The sequence below is a fragment of the Camelina sativa genome, chromosome 18 (genome assembly GCF_030686135.1).
Source record: "Camelina sativa cultivar CO46 ecotype springtype chromosome 18, ASM3068613v1".
NCBI lineage: Eukaryota > Viridiplantae > Streptophyta > Magnoliopsida > Brassicales > Brassicaceae > Camelina > Camelina sativa.
Window position 1 is genome coordinate 1701272 of NC_141897.1, and position 21703 is coordinate 1722974.

The window sequence follows — 21703 nt, forward strand, 5'->3', positions numbered from 1 at the left end:
CTACTAATTGTAGTAATTTAACATTTTTTTATCTAGAAATTAGAAAATAACAAGAACTTTGGATTTTTAATTCCAAATTTGAAATTTCTTTCACCTTCCCCAAAATTGAAATAGACAGAGAGGAGGAAGAAACAAAAAAGGGTTTCTTGATTACACAAAACAAGAAGCGAGAGCGAGAGAGGAACAAAGATCAATCTTTTAGTTTGTTCTTCATCCTGTTGAGTTTGAGAGGAATCGTGGGTCGACGAGTTTCTGTACAAACAGTAATGGGTTCCGGCAAAAATCGGAAAGGACAAAGAAAGAAAGAAGAAGACAGTAACGTTAACGCTATTCCGGAGAGTTCGAGAGAGATCGTACAGAGTATGAAGGAAGTCGTGAATTGCTGCGAACAAGATATTTACGCAATGCTTCTTGAATGCAGTATGGACGCTGACGAAGCCATTACTCGTCTTCTTTCTCAAGGTTTCTTCCTTAAAGTTTCAGCCTTTTTCTTGTTTTCTGGGGTTTTTATTAGCTTTGAAGTTGTTTGGTTGAAACTTGAAAGTGGAAGAAACGAAGATGAAAGAAACCAGAGTAAGGCTTGTTTGTTTTATTCCCTCTGATTGAGTGATTGGTATGTTACTTGAGTTTTCATGGGAATTTTATGTCAATGCCTACGATATCTTCACTTGATCCTAGGCTATCAGTTTCCATGACCGAGGTAACTCTTTTTCTCATTATGCACCTATCTTTTTCCATCTTTAAACGACTTCTATTGACACATATGTGATTCATATTTAGTTTGGTTTTCAATTTTGCAGGCGCTACTAAACGATCCTATCAGTGAACCACAGATGGATCAACAAGCCATGGACCACCAATACTCTCAGCCTATGGTGCCTTCAGGGAATAATGGTGATATGATGAACTATACATACTCTCAGCCAACACAGAATGACACCTACAACGTGTCACCATCAGCATTTCAGAAACATGGTGGTCGTAACAACAACAGTTACCATCTTAGATTCTTAACTGCACCACTTCCTCAAGACAGTAACAGTGCTCTTTCTCTATCTGCTGTTGCTGTTCCTTCTGCTCACAGTTCCGCTTATGGTTCCACTAATGGTTCGACTTGTGGTTTTGGTATGTCGAATGATACCACTGCAAACTCGATGTGTGGATATGAAGATGTTCTCAGCTCTGAATTTAGCAATCACTTGGCAACACTTCAGTATCAGGTGTATGAGCATTTGAAATTTTGGTTTGGTTCAGCTTTTCTCGGTTTAATTTGATGAGCTTTATACGAAATTTGAACCGGTATTTCTTTCTTGTGGTTTCTATCTCAGGATGGGTCCTCAAATATGTGGACTTATCAAGGTCCTCAGGAGCAGCAGTCACAGAGTTTCAGACATAGCCAACAACAACAAGAGCAAGAACAAGAGCAGCCTTATAGAAGGACTGACTATGAAAATGAAAGCAGTCGTTACTATGCATCTCCGGACCAAGGAAACAAATAGAAGAGACCCACCCATCTAACCAAACCCAACAACAGCCGTGGCGAAGATGCCTTAGCCTTAGAAAATCTTTAATAACGTTTGTGCTTTTACTAGCTAGGTTTGGCTTCTTTCTTGCCATCAATTTTTACTTTCAATGTAAATAATCAAAATACAGTATTGTATACACAAGAAAGATAAATATTACCAAATGAGAATAAATGTTGAATCTCTTAGAAATCCTATGTTTTTATTCTGATTCTGAAAATAAGCCATTTTGGCTACGAAAAAGTGTATTTTTTTTGTATGCAAAAAAATTGTGTATTTTTTTTGGAAATCGAAAAATAATTTGGTCGACTTTTATGGAATTTACACGTAATACTTTCGGAAGTAGTGTTTTCTATTCCCAAATTTGAAAATTTTGTTTCCTTCCCCCAAAAATTGAAAGAGAGAAAGAGAGACAGAGGGAAAGAAAAAAAGGGTTTCTTGATTACAACTTGAAAACCGAAGACAAAGACAAAGATCATCTTTTTCGCTCTTTCCTCTTTGTGTTGGTTGATAGTGAAGGTTAAGAGAAATCGTAAGGTCGACGAAGGTTCTTGTTCAGTCAGAAATGGGTTCTTCATCTTCCGGCAAAAATAAGAAAGGACGGAGAAATAAAGAAGCAGAAGACGACGACAGTAATAACCTTAACGCAGATGCAATTCCGAAGAGTTCGAGAGAGGTTGTAAAGAACATGAAGGAAGTCGTGAATTGCTGCGAACAAGAGATTTACGCAATGCTTGTTGAATGCAATATGGACGCTGACGAAGCTATTACTCGTCTTCTTTCTCAAGGTTTCTTCCTTAAAGATCCTGCCTTTTTCTTGTTTTCTAGGTTTTTATAAGCTTTAAAGTTGTTTGGTTGAAAGTAGAAGAACGAAGGTGAAAGAAAACAGAACAAAGCTTGTTTTCTTTTTCCCTCTGATTGGTATGTTTCTTGAGTTTTAAGGGAAATTGAACTTGTGCTAGTGATTCTCTTGGACACGCATGTTCCTAGTAATAGTAATGTTTCTTCGATCTCCCTTGAAAGCTCTTTGCTTTGATTAGAGAATTAGCCTAAATTGTTGCATCTATGCTTCTGCCATAATTGGTGTGGTTTGTGTTCAACATCCATGAAAAGTTCTGCGTCTGAGTTATCTTTGCCTCTAAATTGAATTCTGACAATGTTACTTTGATTACTTTGATTCCAGATAGTTTCCAGGAAGTAAAGAGTAAACGAGACAAGAAGAAAAAGGTTTGTGTGTAGTATATATAGATTGTTCTGTGATTCCTAATGTTAAAGCTTGGACCTTTGTAAGTCCTGTTCCACTTATTTTTCCCAGACCAAGGACAGCTCGGATTTTCAAAGATTTTGTAGTAGCAACCAGAACTGTGAATTGAGGAATGGCAGTGATGATTATGTTGGTGGAAACAAGTTTAACTCAGATGGTAATGAGATGCGTAAAACTTGTTACTACTGGTTCTATATCTTAGCAAATGACTAAACTTATCATTGGGTTTGGTTCAGAGAGGAGTGATGTGCAAAGACTTCCTAATCATTTGGCTGGTTCATCTACAACAGCCGGTATTGTTGGTCCTGGTCCTCCATTGAACAGGTTTAATCTCTTGTAAATGCCTTTGTCAATTGATATCTGATATATTGATGAAGTGGCATGAAACTTAATGACAGCTTTACCTTCACTATCTCTGTCTTCACAGTGATGTATCAAATGTTGAAACTAATTAGAGAGTGTCATCTTCTAGGTTGATATCTGCTTTGGGATGCGGTAGCTCTAGCCAGAATGGTTTAGGTTCATCGAAAGAGAGTGTAACTAAAGCTCCTGTCAAGGATGATTGTCTCTTACCTGAGAAGCCAGTTGTTCCTAATCCATTTCCTAACTCATTTTTTGAGTCTGCTGCTAGAAGAGATCAACTTCCAGAGTCTGCTTCGGTATCTAACCAAAACTTGCACGATGGTGGTTCACATTTGTTGTGTGACAATTACAATAACAAAAATGATGAGACTTGCCAAGTGCAAAAATGTTCTTTTGAGCACAATCAAAGTAAGATTATTTTTCTCTTCTGAAACCTGCTATGTTATCTTTTTCTGATACTGTTATTTCATACTCCATTTGTTCTTATTTCAGCTAAAGATCCATCAGCGTTTGTTAACAGTGATCAATGTAACGAGTTACAGCATGTGAGATTTGTTTGTTGTGGTTCTGGCAAATCCAGCGGTCTCCTATCACAGTTCTTGAATGATGACTCAGACGGTGGCTCACAGTTGTTGTGTGACAATTACAATAACAAAGACGATGAGACTTACCAAGTGCAAAGATATTCTTTTGAGCACAATCAAAGTGAGATTCTTTTTCTCTTCTGAAACCTGCTATGTTATCTTTTTCTGATACTGTTGTTTCATGTTCAATTTGTTCCTATTTCAGCCAAAGATCCATCTGTGCCTGTTAATTCAGACCAATGTAGTATTAACCAGTTAGAGCATTTGAGATTTGGTTGTTTTTCTGGGATAAATGGATCTGGCAAACCCAGCGGTCTCCCATCAAAGTTCTTGAATGATGACTCAGAAGATATATCTGATTCTGCAGATGATGTGTCCCTCAAAAACCTGAACTCAAAGTAAGCCTTTAAAAATTTGCTCTACTAGCTTGATCTGTTTTAATGATCTTAATGATCTCGTAAACTTTTTCACAGAGATAGTTTTCAGCAAGGTAATAAGAGCAAAGGAGATAAGAAGAAAGAGAATGTCTCAAATGGTGAAACTAAGATCGTGCCAATAAGCTCGGGTGAAGCAGTTACTTCGTTATCTGTACCATCTTCTAGGTATCAATCTTCTTGGGGTTTTGATACCTATTGCCAGGAAACAGTGGCTGATGTTGTCCAGATGGGTTTAGCTTCATCACAAGAGAATGTAACAAATGCACTTGAGAAGAAGCCAGATGTTCCTAATCCACTCTCTAACTCATTTAGTGAGTCTACTGCTATAAGAGATCAACTTCAAGAGTCTGCTTTCATATCCAACGAGAATTTTCCCGATGACATTGACGACTGTGGAGACAAAAATGATGAGACTTACCAAGAGCAAAGACGTTCATTTGAACACAATCAAAGTGGGGTTCTTTCTCTCTTCCGAAACCTGCTATGTTTTCTTTTCCTGATACTGTGTTATCTCATGTTTCATTTGTTCCTATCTCAGCCAAAGAGTCATCGGCGTCTGTTAAGACCAATTTACTCCAGTCTGCAGCATTTGTTAAAGAGTTACTGAAATTTCACAGAGATGGTGAGTTCCATTCGTCTTCAAACTGTGATCCTACAGAACCTACTCAAGAAAATCAGTACACGTCTTCATCTGTTACAGATTTCACATTTGATAATAGCCAGCTGTTCACTCCTGTGATGGCTCCTTCAGAACGAAGTCTTCAGATGCAAAATGCTAATACCTTTCCCAACGCTATGGTAACAGAATAACTTCTAACTTCATTGCTCATTCAACTGCATCTTCATTCACAACTTCTCAAGCTATATTTTGTGTTCTATAAGAATCCTAGCTAATTTCTCTATATCAAACCTATACTTCCATTTATGTCATAGTATTAGATACTCTTCAGCTTAAGTCATCTGTGCTTCTTTTGCCCATATGTGTTGTAGCATCAACAAGCATACACGAGGGAACTGAATCCATGGTACTCGGCTTCTCCTCTCAATCAGTCAATGCCTACTGCATCATCACTTGGTCGTAGGCTATCATTTTCCAGGACTGAGGTAACTCTATTTCTCAAAAGGAACCAATCTTTTTTCATCTTTAAACGACTTTTCTTGATCAGGCACTACTAATCGCTTCTATCATTGAACAACAGATGAATCAAACCATGAACCACCACCTTTACTCTCAGCCTAATGTTCCTTCAGGGCATTATGGTCATATGATGAACTATCCTTGCCCTCTGCCAACACAGAATGATACCTACGACGTGCCAACACCAGCATTTCCGCAACATGGTGGTAGTAACAACAACGCCTACCATCAGCACTCTTTAGTTCCTCTGTACAGAACCAGTGATCTGCGTCAACCAGCTGTCACTGCTGCTGTTCCTTCCACCCGCAGTTCTGCTTACGGTTCGGCTTACGATTCTGCTTACGGTTTTGGCAACCACTTGTCATCACTTCAGCATCAGGTAGAATCACATCTCTCTCGGTTTAATTGGTTTGGAGAATTTTATAACCAGAACTTGTGTTTCTTATTTGTGGTTTTGACCTTCAGAATGGGAACTCAAACATGTGGACGACTCCTCAAGGACACAACAACTCAGGAAGGAATTATTGCAGCAGCTTATTCCCGGGTCAGCAGTCACTGAGTTTCAGACATGCCCAACAACAAGTAGAACCAGAGGAGCCTTATAGATTTGAAAGAAGCAGACGTTACTATGAATCTCTGGACCAACAAAACAATAGAAGAGGAGACCCACCTAACCAAACCCAACAACAGCAACCGCCAAGAAACAACAACTAATCATAAGAATCGACCAATCAAAGCTTCTTACACTTCTGATACGTTTTTACACTGACGACTTCTTATAATGCTTTCTGCTTTTACTAACCATTCTTTGTTAGTATAAGTTACTTATCGTTAATATACCTTAGGCCCTTAACCATACAAAAGCTCAAATAACGTTTTCTGACTTTTTACTACATTCGTTTTTTTTGTTGATTAAGAAACAATCAATACATAATACAAAGTAATTAGTGTAAACTTTATTTGACCAAAAAAAAAAAAAATTAACGTAAACTTTGCATTAAAATTACTTAATACTTATGTGATGTGCTTAGATGACCAAAAAATTAACATATCTTTGAATACCGTATGAACAAAAACGTTGAATCTAAACAAATTAGCTAACGTGTTGATTGTTTTTACTTTTTAGTGTTCCTAGAATGGTTCTAAATCTAAATGTTTGTCGCGGCTAGAACGAACCACTCTGCTTACAAACTAATAGACCAAACCGAGCCGGATTCAAGTTTCAAACCGTTTAATTTCAATTTTTAATTTAGTGAACTGTCCTAAACCAACCCATAATAAGTTAAACCGAACCCAAAACAAACTCTGATTCGGTAAATAATGCCATCAAACATCAATTGAACCAAAAATCGGACGGTTTAGTTGGTTGAGAACGATCTATATTGGGCCTTGCATCAAATTGTTATCGGCCCTTATAAGCCCATGGAAGAGAAGCATACTAGAAAAATAAATATCTTCTTCGCTAGATAGATAGATAGATATTTTCTGGTTCACTCTATTTCACATCTACGAAAACATTGACGAGCTCCAAATTTGAAATTTGAAAACATTGGAGAGAGAGAGATGAAGTTTATTCAAATTCCCAGGAAAAAATTCGCGCGCTCATCGGATCTCTCGGAGCGAAGGGAGTCAAGGATCCTGAGATGAAGAATCGCAAGGTAAATTTGATCGGAGAAATATCGCCAATTGTTTCTTCTTCCTCCACCTGAATACTGAGTTTTTCAATCAATTTTTTTGGCTTCTCTGAACTGAAGGTTGCAGAGAAGAGACAGAGCGCTGACGTTTCTTTTGAAAGCACGAAGGATCCAATCGAATTTACTCCGATCTCTCATTCCGAGGCTGCGGTAAGCTTCTCTCCGTGTTTCGTGTCCGTTCGACGTTTTCTCTGTTCTGTTGCTTTGCAAACGGCTCAGATCTGTTCATCTCAGATGTTTATTTTTGGTTGAAATTGAATCGATTTTGGTCTGTGAGTGATAACGAAATCGAAGAATTAAGCCCTAATCGTAGTGATTTTGTGTTATTGGGTAATTTATTTGATGATGCTCGAATTACTGTTTTCCTCATAGTGTTGTTAACCAAGGATCGAGCCTAGACTCGCCAGAGATTTCTCTTCCCCAGTTTCAACCATTACTACTAGTGTGGAGGCTCGTATTGACACTTGTTCTACTGATCGGATCCATTCCGATTCTGTGCAATCCTTGCGTGCAGAGATCAACGAGCTTAAAAAATTGATCTGCTCAGTTGACACTTCTCAAGAAAGTAGCTGGGTCGATGACTACTTCAGAACCACGAAGCATGTAAAAAAATTAGAAAAGATCAGATGCAAACAATTCGTACACAGGTTTGTATTTCATGTTTGCCTCAGAACAGCGTTTAGTTGATATTAAATTTACCAAAAGACTAATAATCATTTCATATTAGCAATTCAAAGTAGACCGTTGAAAATACAATGATTGAGCATCATCCGTTATCTCATCAGTGCTTCTCTTTTTCTTCCTAATTTTAAAAGTAGTCCTTCTCCTTCCATTGTCTGTCCTTCACGTAGTTTCTTTGGTGTCTAGAATTAGGGAGGCAATCTCTGTGCCACCTTCATCATACTTAATACTTAAATTTTCCTTTCTTATCAACTTTTCTATCGACATATAAGAAAAAGAGAGGAAAACAAACACTACATCCTATAACGTGAGCTCGATCTAACATGTTTTCTTTATTTGGAGCTCTCTACATGATTGATCTCGACTGCTACTGTGAAACCTTAAAATATGATACTTACAATAACTTCTATCATGTGTTTTCCTTACACGTGTTGTGATAATGAGAAGTAGCGATATTGTTGGTGAAATATTCAGCGGACATTTTCATTCTCGTTATTTTTGTTTCTCAAAATCCGAAGGTGTCAAAATTTAAATTAAAGATAATTTAAAAGGTGTATGAAAAAAAACTCAAAATATAACTTTCTAAAACCACGCGTCATCTTTTACGGCGAAAACGACACGTCGTGCCGTTTCTGTCATATAACACAGCTAGAAAGAGACACCGTGCCGTTGACAAACATAGTTGACCCCTTCCAATTATTTTATATTAATGCACAAATTGGTTTAGTGTTTCTAAAAAAATTGTAGAATTTGACCCTTCATTTCGAATATGACATTCTCACCCTGCACAATACATTCAACAGTCGAATATGAATATAAAGTGAGAAAATTTTACTTTCTTGTGTATTGCACACAAATAAACAGGTTACAATGCATTAGTAGAGAATATTATAAAATGATGTAATTCCACTCGCAGAATAATATTTATTTCATGTAAAAAAAACAAATATTTATTTTTTATTGCTTGATTATTTGGATTTAAATAAATGAAATCGGAGATCTCTCATGGCTCTCCTAAAGGAAAGGTAAGTGGAAAGTGGAAATACAAAGTACTAGAAAGGACCGCTTCTTTTTCTCAAAATGTTTTTTTTTTGGTTGTATGCAAAAACACAATATAGAAATACAACTTTGTGTAAGACTCAGTTCATGAATTTGGAGTTTGTCTTTGTCATATTGTAGATCTTTTAACTACATCAACCAACTATTTTCTTGTTTTTTTTTTTTTTTTTTGACGAAGTTGATGGAAATCATCTCAATACATAATCTTTCAAAAATAAATTATTTTTTGCAAAGACTTTGTTCCTTATTTATACAAAATCATGCATCTTTCATAAATTTTGAGGTAACAAGAATTTTAAGAAGTTATCTAACAAAAAAAAAACAGTTTAAGAAGTCGTTAAATGTTACAAACCTCTCACTTGAAGGAATGTTATGGTTCCAGTTTATATATAATTTACCAGCAACATAGGTTTCGTTAAACAAATAGGTACATACAAGTAAACAATACACCAAAAAGGCCATTCATGATTTCATGTATCAATCATCCCAATATTTTATTTGTCGACAATATCAATCATCTCAATAAATAAATAAAACAGACACAACTATCACTTATATCGTGTCAATCAATTTATTGTTTCCTAGGAGGCTAGAACTATTCCATTATTTTAACAGAATTGACTTTTCGACAATATCAATCATCTCAGTACTTACGAACGATTCTCAAAGCATAAATAACACTGAGAACAAGCAAAAAGCCAAATCATAACCCAAAAAAGGTTCATTCTTTGGTGGGGCTTCACTTCAGAGTTTAGACAGATCCTTTATCAAACTCTTTCTTTTTTTGTCTCCACCACCCTGGTTTCTCCTGAAATCTCTCAACTTTCCGGTTTCCCGGCAAAAACCCAGATGGCAAACGACGGTAACGGCAGTAACAGCAATGACCCATTACGCCAATACTTGATCATCCCTAGAATCAACCAACCACCGTCTCTGTTTCCTTTACCGGAGGAACACAACAACGACGTCACGATTCCGATGCCAATGACTCCATCGCAATTCAAAAACCGATTAATCTTCGGCTCTAAAAAAGATTCATCTCTTCTCGTCGACGCGCTCTCTCAAAACCCTTATTCTCCTTCATCCTCAGCCACAACTTCGTTCTCCGATTCACTAGACCTCCTTATCCCACCTCCGGAGCCTAGTGTACTACCGGTGCGGAAACCTAAACCGGCTCACCATTTCCACCGCTCTAAAACAGCTCCTGCTATGGCTGCAATCAACGATATATCTCACCCGCATGATCAGAAAACAGAGCAAACTGATTCGAAAACGATTGTAAGACAAGCTGTTGCTTTGCTTGTTGTGTATCTCTCTTTAGGTGTGCTTCTCTATTGGCTGAATCGAGATAGCTACAATGTGAATCAGACTCATCCTGTTGTTGATGCTCTTTACTTTTGTATTGTGACAATGTGTACAATTGGGTATGGAGATATCACGCCCGATAGCGTGGTGACGAAGTTGTTTTCGATATTGTTCGTGCTTGTTGGGTTTGGTTTTATTGATATATTGCTTAGTGGAATGGTTACTTACGTTCTTGATCTTCAAGAAAACTATATGTTAGAAGCTGCGAGGAACGATAGCTTGGATGACAGGGAGAAAGCGAGATCGTATATAATCGATATCAAGAAAGGGAGGATGAGGATTAGGTTGAAAGTTGGGTTGGCGTTGGGTGTTGTGGTCTTATGCGTTGGATTTGGGGTTTTGATTATGCATTTTGTCGAGGAAATCGAGTGGTTCGATTCGTTTTATTTCTCGGTTATGTCGGTTACTACAGTTGGGTATGGTGATCGGGTTTTTCATACAATGTCCGGTAGGCTTCTTGCTGCCATTTGGTTGCTTGTGTCTACTTTAGCTGTTGCTCGAGCGTTTTTGTATTTGGCTGAAGCAAGAATTGATAAGAGGAATAGAGAGCGAGCCAAGAAAGTGCTCGGCGAGAACATGTCTATCTCTCAGTTCTTTGCTGCGGATATCGACCACAATGGCTGTGTTAGGTACTCATTAGCTCACTTTCCTAGCATTTGCACCGTTTCTCGTTTCCTAGTTGATTCGTAGATATCAAAGCATATTTCTCGTTAGGTTCAACACATAAGCTTATAATTTTATGACATCTTTGACTACTATCATGTGGTATTTAGTGCATTAATGATCTTCTTGGTTATATCAGCATCATTAAAGTTTTAGTATAATATTTGTTGTTTTATGTTTGCAGTAAAGCAGAGTATGTGATATACAAACTAAAGAAGATGGAAAAAATAACGGATAAGGATATTAACCCGATTGGTAACCAGTTTGACAAGCTTGACAGAACCAATAGTGGAAGGATTACTCTTCTAGATCTCTTGGAAACCAGCACTGATGACTTATCCACTGCAACTTCTGTTTAGACACGCACAAACATGATTGAAGGTTATGATGAAAAATCTGCGGTTTTCGGTTTAGTTGAACCGGTTAACATCTTGCTTTTCTTGCCCTTTTCTTATAATAGAATGTGTCACCTTCTCTTCCAAGATGATTATGAAGATGAAGAAGTTTGGTTTTCGTATCCTTTGGTTTGATGGCTATGATCAACAGTTATAGGGTTTATTTAAAAAAAAATCTGTATATTCTTAATTTCTGATTGATATACTCTAGTTTGATCAAAATCTTTTGTTCACAAATTTGGAAAGCGTGGAAATGTTGATGTAAATAGTGATATTTTGGGATTGTAAAATGAGATTTGAAGAGACAAAGTATGAAAGTAATATGGTTGGATTTAATATTTGCAAACATATTTTTGTTTAGATTATTTACTTTTCATTCTCAATATATATAGAATTTTTATTTGTTTTTTAGAACATATAAAAGAATTTCAAGTTTTCAACTATATACAATATTGAGTATAATATAGTTTCTTTGTTTTTTGGTAAGATAATATTTTCTTGCTAAGTGTTAAAATATTATATATAATTTTTCTTTTCCTTGTTAAATAAATTGTTAGGAGATCTCGGAGATTACGAGATCGAGTTAATGAAAAGTTAACATTTGTATAATATTATCTTATTACTAAACAAATAGATCTACCATTATCATATATGTAAAAAACTTGCTAGACAATTATGACATTGTATAAATATAAACCTAATGAATAAACGAGAGAAACTATTTCACTTCTAAGATTTTCTCCAAAATTTAAAAGGCTAATGCATAAATGAGAGAAACTATTCTTCTTTAACATCATATTTGTAGTGTTAGATTAACCACATAAAAAAACTGAAAGAGAAAGATTAGATAAGTGAATTGAATGAACCCATCAATGGTTCATGCTCAGAATCCACATCAATATCATCCTCCTTTGTAGTATTTTTGTTTATATTTATTTTTCTTTTCTAAAAAACAGATCAAAATTCCAAACAAAATAAAGCAAAATTATAATTAAAACATTAAGAATATTCGACCGAAGGAAACAAGATCAAAGCAAAAGAAGATATGAAATCGATAGAAAATATAGTTTTATCTTTTAAGGCTCTGATGAAAATAGATTTTGGAAGAAATCTTAAAAGTGAAACAATTTCTCTCATTTATTCATTAGCCTTTAACTATACAGTAAAATCTTTATAAATTAATAATGTTGAGACCATAACATTTTATTAATTTATAGTGATATTAAATTATCTATAAATTAATATTTATTATTTTCTAGTATAAATTAATAATTTATGGATGAATGTTTTAATTTTTAAATTTTCAAAAAAATTATGAATTGAAACAATTTTAACAAATAAGCTTAGACTTTCGGATGTTATAATTTTTTTATGGTTTAAGAATTGAATTTGAAATATTAAAAAAATATTATTGACAATAAATTACAAATACTATAAACAACTTCTCTTCTACACATGACATACATAAATGAATAAAACAGTGTTTTGATGTGCTTAACAAATGTAACATGAAGCTTAACCCAGCCAAATGCACTTTCGTTGTTAAGTCCGGTGAATTCCTTGGCTATCTCGTCACCCGTTGAGGCAACGAGGCCAACCCAAAGCAAATCCTAGCGATCATCGATCTCCCGGCGACCAAGAACACAAAAGAGGTTCAGCGCCTGACCGGAGGAATAACAATATTAAATCGGTCCATTTCAAGATCAACTGATAAGTGTTTGTCATTTTACCAACAACCGAAGACAAAGAGAAAGTTCGAATGGAACGAGGCATGCCATGATGCGTTCAAACAACTAAAGGATTATCTTTCTACCCTGCTGGTTCTCGCCAAGCCCAAGCATGGTGAAACTTTGTATCTCTACATAGCAGAATCAGCCACCAGAGTGGAGTCCTTGTCCAGGAAAACCGTAGAAAACATCGAGCTGTCTTTGACGTCAATAAGTCGCTAGAAGACGCCGGGACACACTATCTGATAGTCGAAAAGATTGCTCTTGCCATTATCATTTTAGCAAGAAAGCTCCAACCTTATTTCCAATACCATGCAACTCACAGCAACGTAGCCGAGTACGAAGCATTAATCGCCGGTCTCCGCTTAGCCAAAGGGATGGGAATCAAGCGAATCCAAGCTTTTTGCGACTCACAGCTCGTCGCTAACCAATATAGTGGAGAATAAGACACAAAGCACAACAAACTGGAAGCCTACTTTAAGGTCATAAGACTCCTCTCTTAAAAGTTTGTCGAGTTCAAGCTTACAAAGATACCCCGTGGAGACAACGCACCAGATGATGCACTAGCAGCCTTGACATCGCTCTCTGACACAGATTTATGCCGCGTAATTCTTGTTAAAAGTATCGATCATCCTAGCATTGCCAAGACGCCACATGAGCCAAGCGACGACCCAGTCACAGCAATCTGCCTTGTAGTGTTACAACCTAACCGACAACAACGATGACCCAGTCACAGATTAGTGCTCCAAGATACCACAATTTCTTGAAGACTCAGACAAGCCTTCTGAAAAATGGGCACCACGACGACTTCGAGCTAAAGCGGCTCAGTACACATTAATAAAGGACCATCTCCTTCGATGGAGCGTGTCGGGCGTCTTGCTAACCTGTCTACACGGAGAAGGAATGATCTGGGTGATGACAAAAATAGACGAGGGAGCAGGCGAAAACCATTCAGGAGGACGAGCTCTCGCCCTACGAATCAAGAAGAACGATCATTACTAAACGACCATGATATCCGATTGCAAGAGGTTCATTGCAAAGTGCGAAAAATTTCAGCAGCACGCACCCATAATCCATCAACCGGCCTATCTCTTGCAAGCTAGAGTAGCACCATATCCTTTCATGCCATGGGAGATGAACATAATCGGGTCATTTCCCGCATCGTGACAGAAGCGCGTCATCCTCATTCTAACGGACTACTTTACCAAGTGGTTGAAGTCGAGTCCTTTGCAAAAATCCAAGCTAACGATGTCCAAAACTTTGTGTAGAAATTCATTATTTGCTGACAGGGTCTCCCATATGAGATTATCACAGATAACGACTTGTAATTCATCTCGCTCAAGTTTAAGATTTTTGCGCGCGATGGAAGATTCGCCTCAGCAAGTCGACCCCACGGTACCCCCAAGGAAATGGGCTAAAAAAAAAGATTAGACTCGAAGAAAAGCGCCTGGGCCGACGAGCTCGATGGTATCATGTGGTAATATCAAACGACGCTAAGACAAGCGACGAATCAGACCCCCTTTCCACTTCCGTACAAAATGGAAGCTATGGCCCCCACAAAATTTGGTAGCACCAGTTTATGACATTCCGTGATGATCAGCAATGAGAAATTCAACAACCAAATTCTCACGGATCGCCTCGACGAGCTCGAAGAAGAACGAGATAAACCCCTTCTACGAATTCAAAATTACCAGCTCGCAGTGGCCAAACATTACAACAATAAGGTCCACTATCGTCAATTGAATGAAGGTGACCTCTTGTTCAAAAAGGTCTTTTAAAATACCACCAAGCTCAACGTAGGAAAAATGAGAGCCAATTGGGAGGGACCATACCAAATTTTCAGAATAGTACAACCCGGAATGTATAACAATGGATTGAAGCCCATCCCGCGATATTGGAACTCGAAGCACCTCAAGCGTTATTACTACTAAAAAAACAAAAATAAAAAAGACGATCCAACGCTCTTTAAAATTTCGTTTGAATTTCAAGTGTTATGTAGTCAGAACTATGAGTGGCTTGATCCTCCCCCCCCCCCCCCCCGATTGGAGGGTACGTAGGCAGTCCTGTTTACGGGACGCAGCTGTAACCTTTTTAATAAAGTTTAATTTTAATGACGAAAGCATAGGATCTCGAGCTAAACACATCGACGTCCTGGCCCGGCGCCGATCTATCGCTCTATCTATATTATAGAGGTATTCTTTTAATTTAGTAGGCCTTAAGCAGGTAAAATGACTTTCCGGAAAACTTACACTTAAAGGCAATAAAGCCAAGCCCACACTCGCATATCCAAACCATCCAAAGTCAAGACAAGTTAAGCCGATCATCTGCGTCGCACCTAAGTTTGTATCTAAAATCTCAAGTATAAAGGAATAATGAAATAAGTATACGAAAGTCCTAATGATTAATGTTATAGATAAAAAAAACAAAAAACAAAAAACGAGATGATTATAATAGTTTATGTAAATATTTTGAATATTAACACCGATTTGAATAAATACAATACAAAAATATTAAATAAATGATGTAATACCACATTTTATATATAGTGATAATGGGATTTGTTAGATAGATGATTTTTTTATGATTTATAGGTAAAAAATAATATATAAAATTATTTAATTAACTTTATGTATAAATTATTGTGGATTTGATTTATCATAATGAAATATGAACTATTTATAATGAGACATGTGCTTTATATAGGTCCCACATCAAAGGTATTCAAATTTTTCAAAACTTCATTTTGGAATGTCTATGTGTATTTAATCTTAGAAGTCTAAAATGTGTAGTTTTTTTCAAAACTATAAAAATATCGCATAATTCCTTTTGATCAATAGATATATTAATATACATGAATATTTTAGGGAGATTTTCATAAATACTCCTTTTTATGTCACTTTTCAAGAATACCCTTGGAATGTGTCCATTTTAAAAAATACGCATTTTGAATATATAAAATTATTAAATTCTAAACTTTAAACCCTAAATAATAAACTCTACCTCCTAAAACTATATCCTAAATATAAAATAGAGAACCCAAACCTAAAAAAAATCTAAAATTTAATTTAAAATATTGTAATTGTGTAAAAAAGGGTAAAAATGAAAATAGATAAAAAATGATATTTTTGAAAAGGGGTATTTTTTGAAAGGAATATCTCAAAAAAGATATTTATAACAAATTCTCGATATATAAAATAATCAAACATCCATTAATTTTTGAACTTCCATTGATAAATCTGGAAAATAGATAAATATTATAATAAAATATATGAAAACTGCATAAAAATAAAAATAAAAACTGTAACACGGTAGAAAAAAAACAAACTGTATACAAAAGCAATGTAAATTCATAAAATAGAATCTCTGAAACGTAAGTATGTCATTAAACACTTACCATCAATAAATATGTCACAATTTATTTTGAATCGATTTATGAACTTAAAAAAAAAGTGAATTAAAGATTGAAATTTTGAAACTCTTATAATTATTATTAGGAGGTACAAAATATTGATTAGTTGAGATCACTATTGCGTTTACATTCCAGTCAATGCAATTTTCAAATATTAAATGTATTTTAGTGGACGAGTTACAAATGAATTAGAACGTGGAGTTGCATTTGAGTTTTAATGTGAATCAAGTAGATTAATACTTTATAGTTTTATAAAATAAAATAAAAAATGCGAGTGGCCAATAAAGATAGATAAAACTGTATTTTTATATAAAATAGGAACCATTTATAATGAAATATGTGTCGTATATAGGTCTCTCGTAATATGTTCGTGAGAGGTTCTCAAAAGTTGATAAGACCTAAATACAAATGTTCAAATTAAGAAATACATAAGAAATAAAATTCAGATTTTGATCCATTACCCAGTCAAAATTTTTGTTAAATATACTTCAATTATATTACTTAAGTTTGAATTTTTGATCGTTACAATTTTTACTTCATAGACTGAACAATTTATATTCGTTTTTAAAAATAAAAATTATGGCATGTGCCGAAAAAATCTACTTTTAATTCTAATAGATAGTATGATAATTTATTTGTTTTAAAACAATAGAACCATATAAAGATGAAAAATACCAAAACAGCATAGATTGCCATGAGGCAAGTCCTTTAATTATTTTTGGTCAAAGTCAATGTACCTTTCACATATGCTAATTTTGGACAAAATATTCTTAAAAAAAATCAGTTGCAATTGTTATTGTTGTTGGCTCTACTAGAGCTCAAAGCTAGCTCAAGTGCTAATCCATCTTCTTCACCGGTCCAATAAAACTCCTTTGTATAGCTATCAACATCAGAAAATAATATTTTCCCCTCCTTGGTCGTAATTCTACCTAACCCTTAAAAAACAACACAAGGAGGTTATTAATTTACAACTCTATAAGGATTTACAACTATATAAGGTTATTAATTTTATAAATTTTGTAATATCAGTTTTTATAAGGATTTACAACTATATAAGGTTATTAATTTTTTGAATTTTGTAATATCAGTTTTTATATTAACTAAAATATCTCCATTATTTTTTCTTTTTCTATGTGATTTTTTTTATGTTTTGAAACAAATAGAGTGAGTCAAAATTTTGGAGTATATGCAGAATTGAACATGTGAAGTGTATTTTTTTAGAAAAGGTTAGATGAAGTATGCATAAGGAACACGATATATTTTCACTTTTATTTGTTTTAATAATTTAATCCCTCCGTTTTAAATCATTTGTTGTTTAAGGTTTTTCACAAATATTAAGAAAACAACTAAATTTTCTAATTTACCTCTTCTTTTAATATATTTCTACTTTTTTTTATTGGTCAATACATTAAAACAGTTGGAATAAAATTGATATTTTTACCAAAAATATGCATTGAAAATCTAAAACGACAACTATTATAAAACAAAAGATTTACTCTAGAATGACAACAATAATAACTTATCATATACTCCCTCCAGTTTTTAAAATAAGACTTTTTAGTGTTGTGCGTACAAATTCATGAATCATTTAATATTTGTTTATTTCTAAACAAAAAATAATAATAATTTACTATCTACACCTTAGACACAATTCAACACAAAATTCAATAATTGAAAAAACAAATCTGTATAAATAAATTGTTAAAACAAATTAAAACATAATTAATTTTGTATAGATTCGTGAGAAAATCATATATTTTAGAACAAAATAAAAAACTTGAAAATCATCTAAAAATAACATAGAGAGTATAAAATTAATAGTTGTTAACTATTAATTTTAGATGATGACAGTAAAACTATTATAATATATAATATAACATAAAATTATTTATCAAAGTAATCAATTAAGGTCTAACACTTTTCTTTGTAGACTACTTATCAAAAAAAAAAATCCAAAATAAAACAAAAATGTAAATAAATATTATTTATCTTAAATACTTAACAAAAATACCAATTTAATTGACTTTGTTGTAACTTAAAAAATGGTGTTATTACTACTATAGTAACACATTGTTTAAATAATTTCAACAATACATTGTAATCACAAATATTATGATTACATGTGTAAATTATATAATATTGTAGTTGAACCACAATATTATGAAAATTATTTTTCAATATATATATATATATATATATATTAACAACTGCATGTATATTTCATATATAATTGAATTGAAACTAGGCATACATAAAAAAAAAAAACATACATACATAACCTAGGCATAACATGTGGTACTTTCTTGTATTAGTTTATTAGTATATATTCACACAAACCATGTGTTTACATGTATTATAGAAAAATATATCAATATAACGCTGTATATACAAAAATCATCCTCAAACAATATCAGCAAAGTGGTGAATCTACCGAAAAATGAGCGTGGCACCCCAGTTTGATGCCTCAGCATCGAACAGTACTACCTTTCTAAAGATAAGGCATCCACATTGAAGGAGTTACCCAGAGATTGCTGCTTCCAAGATATTTGACCTGGAGATGCTGATTTCTCAGTAGAATAGTTTTGTTACGTACTATCAAATACAAATCTGTTGTACATATTTTTTTTCTTCTCTGTGGAGTGTGGAGTACATTGAAGTATTGAACTAGTACTATATTATACTTGCCAGCAACATAGGGTTAATCAAATAGGTAGTAGTCAACTATAAACCATAGGGGGCCAATATCATGTAGGAGTATTAATCATCTCAATATTTTTTTTCTCGACAGTATCAAATTATCAATCATCTCAATAAAATATGACAGACACAACTATCCTAATAATATCGTGTCAATCAGTTTTATCAGAAAACTGTCTTATTTAAAACCTCATCTTACATACAAGATCACGGTAGTATACTTCTATGAACAATTCTCAAGAATAACACTGAATAAGCAAAAGCCAAATCTTAATCCCCGACAAAAAGGTTCAACCTTTGGTGTTCAGACAGATAAAAGCTTGTTCCATTATCATCGGAAAACCACCCTGGTTTCTGAAATTTCTCAACTTTCCGGTTTCCCGGCGAAAACCCAGATGGCAAACGACGGTATCGACGATAACAACAATGACCCATTACACCAATACTTGATTAGCCCTAGACTCAACCAACCACCGTCTCTGTTTCATTTACCGGAGGAACATCACGATTCCAATGCCATTGACTCCATCGGAATTCAAAAACCGGTTAATCTTTGGTCCCTTCTCTCAAAACTCTTCTCCTTCATCCTCTTCCACAACCTCATCCTCTAATTCCATAGACCTCCTTCTCCCACCTCCGGAGCTTAATGTACCGGCCCGGAAACCAGAATCGACCCACCATCTCCATCGATCTAAAACAGCTCCTGCTATGGCTGTAATCAACGATATATCTCAACCAAAAGATCAGAGAAAAGAGCAATCTGATTCGAAATCAGTTGTTGTAAGACAAGCTGTTGCGTTGCTTGTTGCTTATCTCTCTTTAGGTGTGCTTCTCTACTGGCTCAACCGAGATAGCTACAAAATGAATCCGCCTGATCGTGTTATTGATGCTTTGTACTTTGGTGCTATAATGATGTGTGGAGTTTTGATTATGCGTTTTGTTTAGAAAACCGGGTGGTTCGATTCGTTTTGTTTCTCGGTTATGTTGGCTACTACAGTTGGATATGGTGATCGAGCTTTTAGTACATTTCTCGGTAGGCTTCTCGCTGGGATTTGGTTGCTTGTGTCTACTTTAGCTGTTGCTCGAGCGTTTTTTTATTTGGCTGAACCAAGAGTTGATAAGAGGAATAGAGAGCGGGCCAAGAAAGTGCTTGACCAAAGCATGTCTATCTCTCAGTTCTTTGCTGCGGATATCGACCACGATGGCTCTGTTAGGTACTCATTTTGCTACTAATAGCTCAAGATTTTAGTAGATTCGTATACCCTAAGTATCTAAATAGTCTACTAAATGCCTTGAATGTCTTTGACTAATATCATGTGATCTTTGGTCCATTTGATCATCTTGGTTTTCATTCTTCTTGCAGTAGAGCAGAGTATGTGATATACAAACTAAAGCAGATGGAGAAAATGACCCATAAGGACATTATACTGATCTCTAAGCAGTTTGACAAGCTTGACGGAACCAATAGTGGAAGGATTACTCTTGTAGATCTCTTGGAAACTTCTGCTTAGTAACACGCATTAATTACAACATGATTGAAGATGTATCAATGGAAAAATCCGTGGTTTTCGGTTTAGTTGAACCAGTTTTAATTTTGTTTCTTGCTTACCCTTTTCTTATGGCAGAAATTGTCACCTTCTATCCCAAGATCATGATGATGATAATCATAAATTAGAAGTTTGATTTTCGTGTTTCCTTTGGTTGACTTCGCTTTGGTGGCTAAGATCAAAAGATACATGTTTCTTTCATGTGTATGTATTTTCGGTTTGAGCAAAAACTTTTTTTCACAAATTCCGAAAGAGTAAATGACAAATGTTGTTAACAAAACAAAAAAAAATTGGTATTTGTTACTCATTTTACTTATGGTTTTGTTTCCAATGAATTTCTTTACTCATATATCTTTCACTTTCATCAGTTTTAAAGATTAAAACATAATAGAAATGTTGATGGCTATATGATCATAATTTAGAAGAGATTTTCTTGCTTTTACTATGGTGTCACATACCTATCAAGAAGCCTGTTCTTAGGGCTGGGCAAAATAACCGATAACCAAATAACCGACCGAAACCGAACCGAAAAAAACCAAACCGAACCGAACCGAAATTCTTCAAATACCCGAATGGTTAGTAAAAATCTATATCCAAACTAACTGAAACCGAACCGAACCGAACCGACAATTAAATGGTTAACCGAAATATCCGAAAACCTAGAAGATATCAAATATTATATACTTAATATTATGCAAAACTATAAAATAAACTTAAAATATAAATTATTTCTAGATTCAAAACAATTAAATATTTTAAATAATCAATATATGTAAATGTTATTATTTTGAATTTACAAAGTTAAATACTATTTTGTAAAATTGAATCCATATTTTTCCCTTTTTTGTATTTTTGTTATTGTATATTTGGTTAATTTTGGTTATATTCGGTTAGTTTTGGTTATATTTGGTTTATTTGGTTAATGTTAATATAATTTATGTTAGTTATGGTTATTTATTTAAATAACCAAACCGAAACCGAACCGAAAGAAACCGAACCGAACCGAACCGAAATTTCAAAAATATCCAAATGGTTACTATATTACTATATCCAAAATAACCGAAACCGAATACAACCGAACCGAAACCGAATGGTTAACCGAATGCCCAGGCCTACCTGTTCCATTCAACTATGGCGTAGGTCAACAATCTCCTCCT

The 21703-nt window shown here is 34.7% G+C and overlaps 4 protein-coding genes and 2 pseudogenes across 5 annotated transcripts; all 6 read left to right on the forward strand.

Annotated features, from left to right (window-relative positions):
- The first annotated feature begins 97 nt into the window (after window positions 1–97).
- Window positions 98–1728, forward strand: LOC147921356 (uncharacterized). The gene is made up of 2 exons (XM_087500124.1): window positions 98–700; window positions 801–1728. The coding sequence occupies exons 1-2, from the start codon at window positions 644–646 to the stop codon at window positions 1272–1274; spliced, it is 531 nt and encodes a 176-aa protein (XP_087356250.1). The 5' UTR covers window positions 98–643; the 3' UTR covers window positions 1275–1728.
- Window positions 1729–1963: 235 nt separating this feature from the next.
- LOC104763060 (uncharacterized) lies at window positions 1964–6134 on the forward strand. Its single transcript, XM_087497648.1, has 12 exons — window positions 1964–2311; window positions 2707–2750; window positions 2839–2944; window positions 3024–3111; window positions 3260–3558; window positions 3643–3855; window positions 3940–4132; window positions 4208–4602; window positions 4710–4969; window positions 5162–5275; window positions 5371–5688; window positions 5775–6134. The coding sequence occupies exons 1-12, from the start codon at window positions 2089–2091 to the stop codon at window positions 6021–6023; spliced, it is 2502 nt and encodes an 833-aa protein (XP_087353774.1). The 5' UTR covers window positions 1964–2088; the 3' UTR covers window positions 6024–6134.
- Window positions 6135–6790: 656 nt separating this feature from the next.
- Window positions 6791–7759, forward strand: LOC104760259 (protein SINE3 pseudogene; annotated as a pseudogene). The gene is made up of 3 exons (XR_015588251.1): window positions 6791–6967; window positions 7064–7252; window positions 7385–7759. The product of XR_015588251.1 is annotated as a protein SINE3 pseudogene (transcript).
- Window positions 7760–9410: 1651 nt separating this feature from the next.
- On the forward strand, window positions 9411–11512 carry LOC104760260 (two-pore potassium channel 2-like). Its single transcript, XM_010483158.3, has 2 exons — window positions 9411–10737; window positions 10956–11512. Exons 1-2 carry the CDS (start codon window positions 9593–9595, stop codon window positions 11128–11130), a joined length of 1320 nt encoding a protein of 439 aa, XP_010481460.1. The 5' UTR covers window positions 9411–9592; the 3' UTR covers window positions 11131–11512.
- A 7724-nt stretch (window positions 11513–19236) lies between these two features.
- On the forward strand, window positions 19237–20078 carry LOC147921357 (two-pore potassium channel 2 pseudogene; annotated as a pseudogene).
- LOC104760261 (potassium inward rectifier (Kir)-like channel 3) lies at window positions 19981–20510 on the forward strand. Its single transcript, XM_087497649.1, has 2 exons — window positions 19981–20213; window positions 20363–20510. Exons 1-2 carry the CDS (start codon window positions 19981–19983, stop codon window positions 20508–20510), a joined length of 381 nt encoding a protein of 126 aa, XP_087353775.1.
- Window positions 20511–21703: the final 1193 nt, after the last annotated feature.

Excerpts from the sequence above, each read along its gene's own strand:
- LOC147921356 (XM_087500124.1), top strand. The coding sequence starts at position 644 with ATGTCAATGCCTACGATATCTTCACTTGATCCTAGGCTATCAGTTTCC. Across the intron at positions 701-800 it reads TATCAGTTTCCATGACCGAG|GCGCTACTAAACGATCCTAT; the intron begins GTAACTCTTTTT and ends TCAATTTTGCAG.
- LOC104763060 (XM_087497648.1), top strand. The coding sequence starts at position 2,089 with ATGGGTTCTTCATCTTCCGGCAAAAATAAGAAAGGACGGAGAAATAAA. Across the intron at positions 2,312-2,706 it reads TACTCGTCTTCTTTCTCAAG|ATAGTTTCCAGGAAGTAAAG; the intron begins GTTTCTTCCTTA and ends CTTTGATTCCAG. Across the intron at positions 4,133-4,207 it reads CTCAAAAACCTGAACTCAAA|AGATAGTTTTCAGCAAGGTA; the intron begins GTAAGCCTTTAA and ends ACTTTTTCACAG.
- LOC104760260 (XM_010483158.3), top strand. The coding sequence starts at position 9,593 with ATGGCAAACGACGGTAACGGCAGTAACAGCAATGACCCATTACGCCAA. Across the intron at positions 10,738-10,955 it reads GACCACAATGGCTGTGTTAG|TAAAGCAGAGTATGTGATAT; the intron begins GTACTCATTAGC and ends TTATGTTTGCAG.
- LOC104760261 (XM_087497649.1), top strand. The coding sequence starts at position 19,981 with ATGTTGGCTACTACAGTTGGATATGGTGATCGAGCTTTTAGTACATTT. Across the intron at positions 20,214-20,362 it reads GACCACGATGGCTCTGTTAG|TAGAGCAGAGTATGTGATAT; the intron begins GTACTCATTTTG and ends TTCTTCTTGCAG.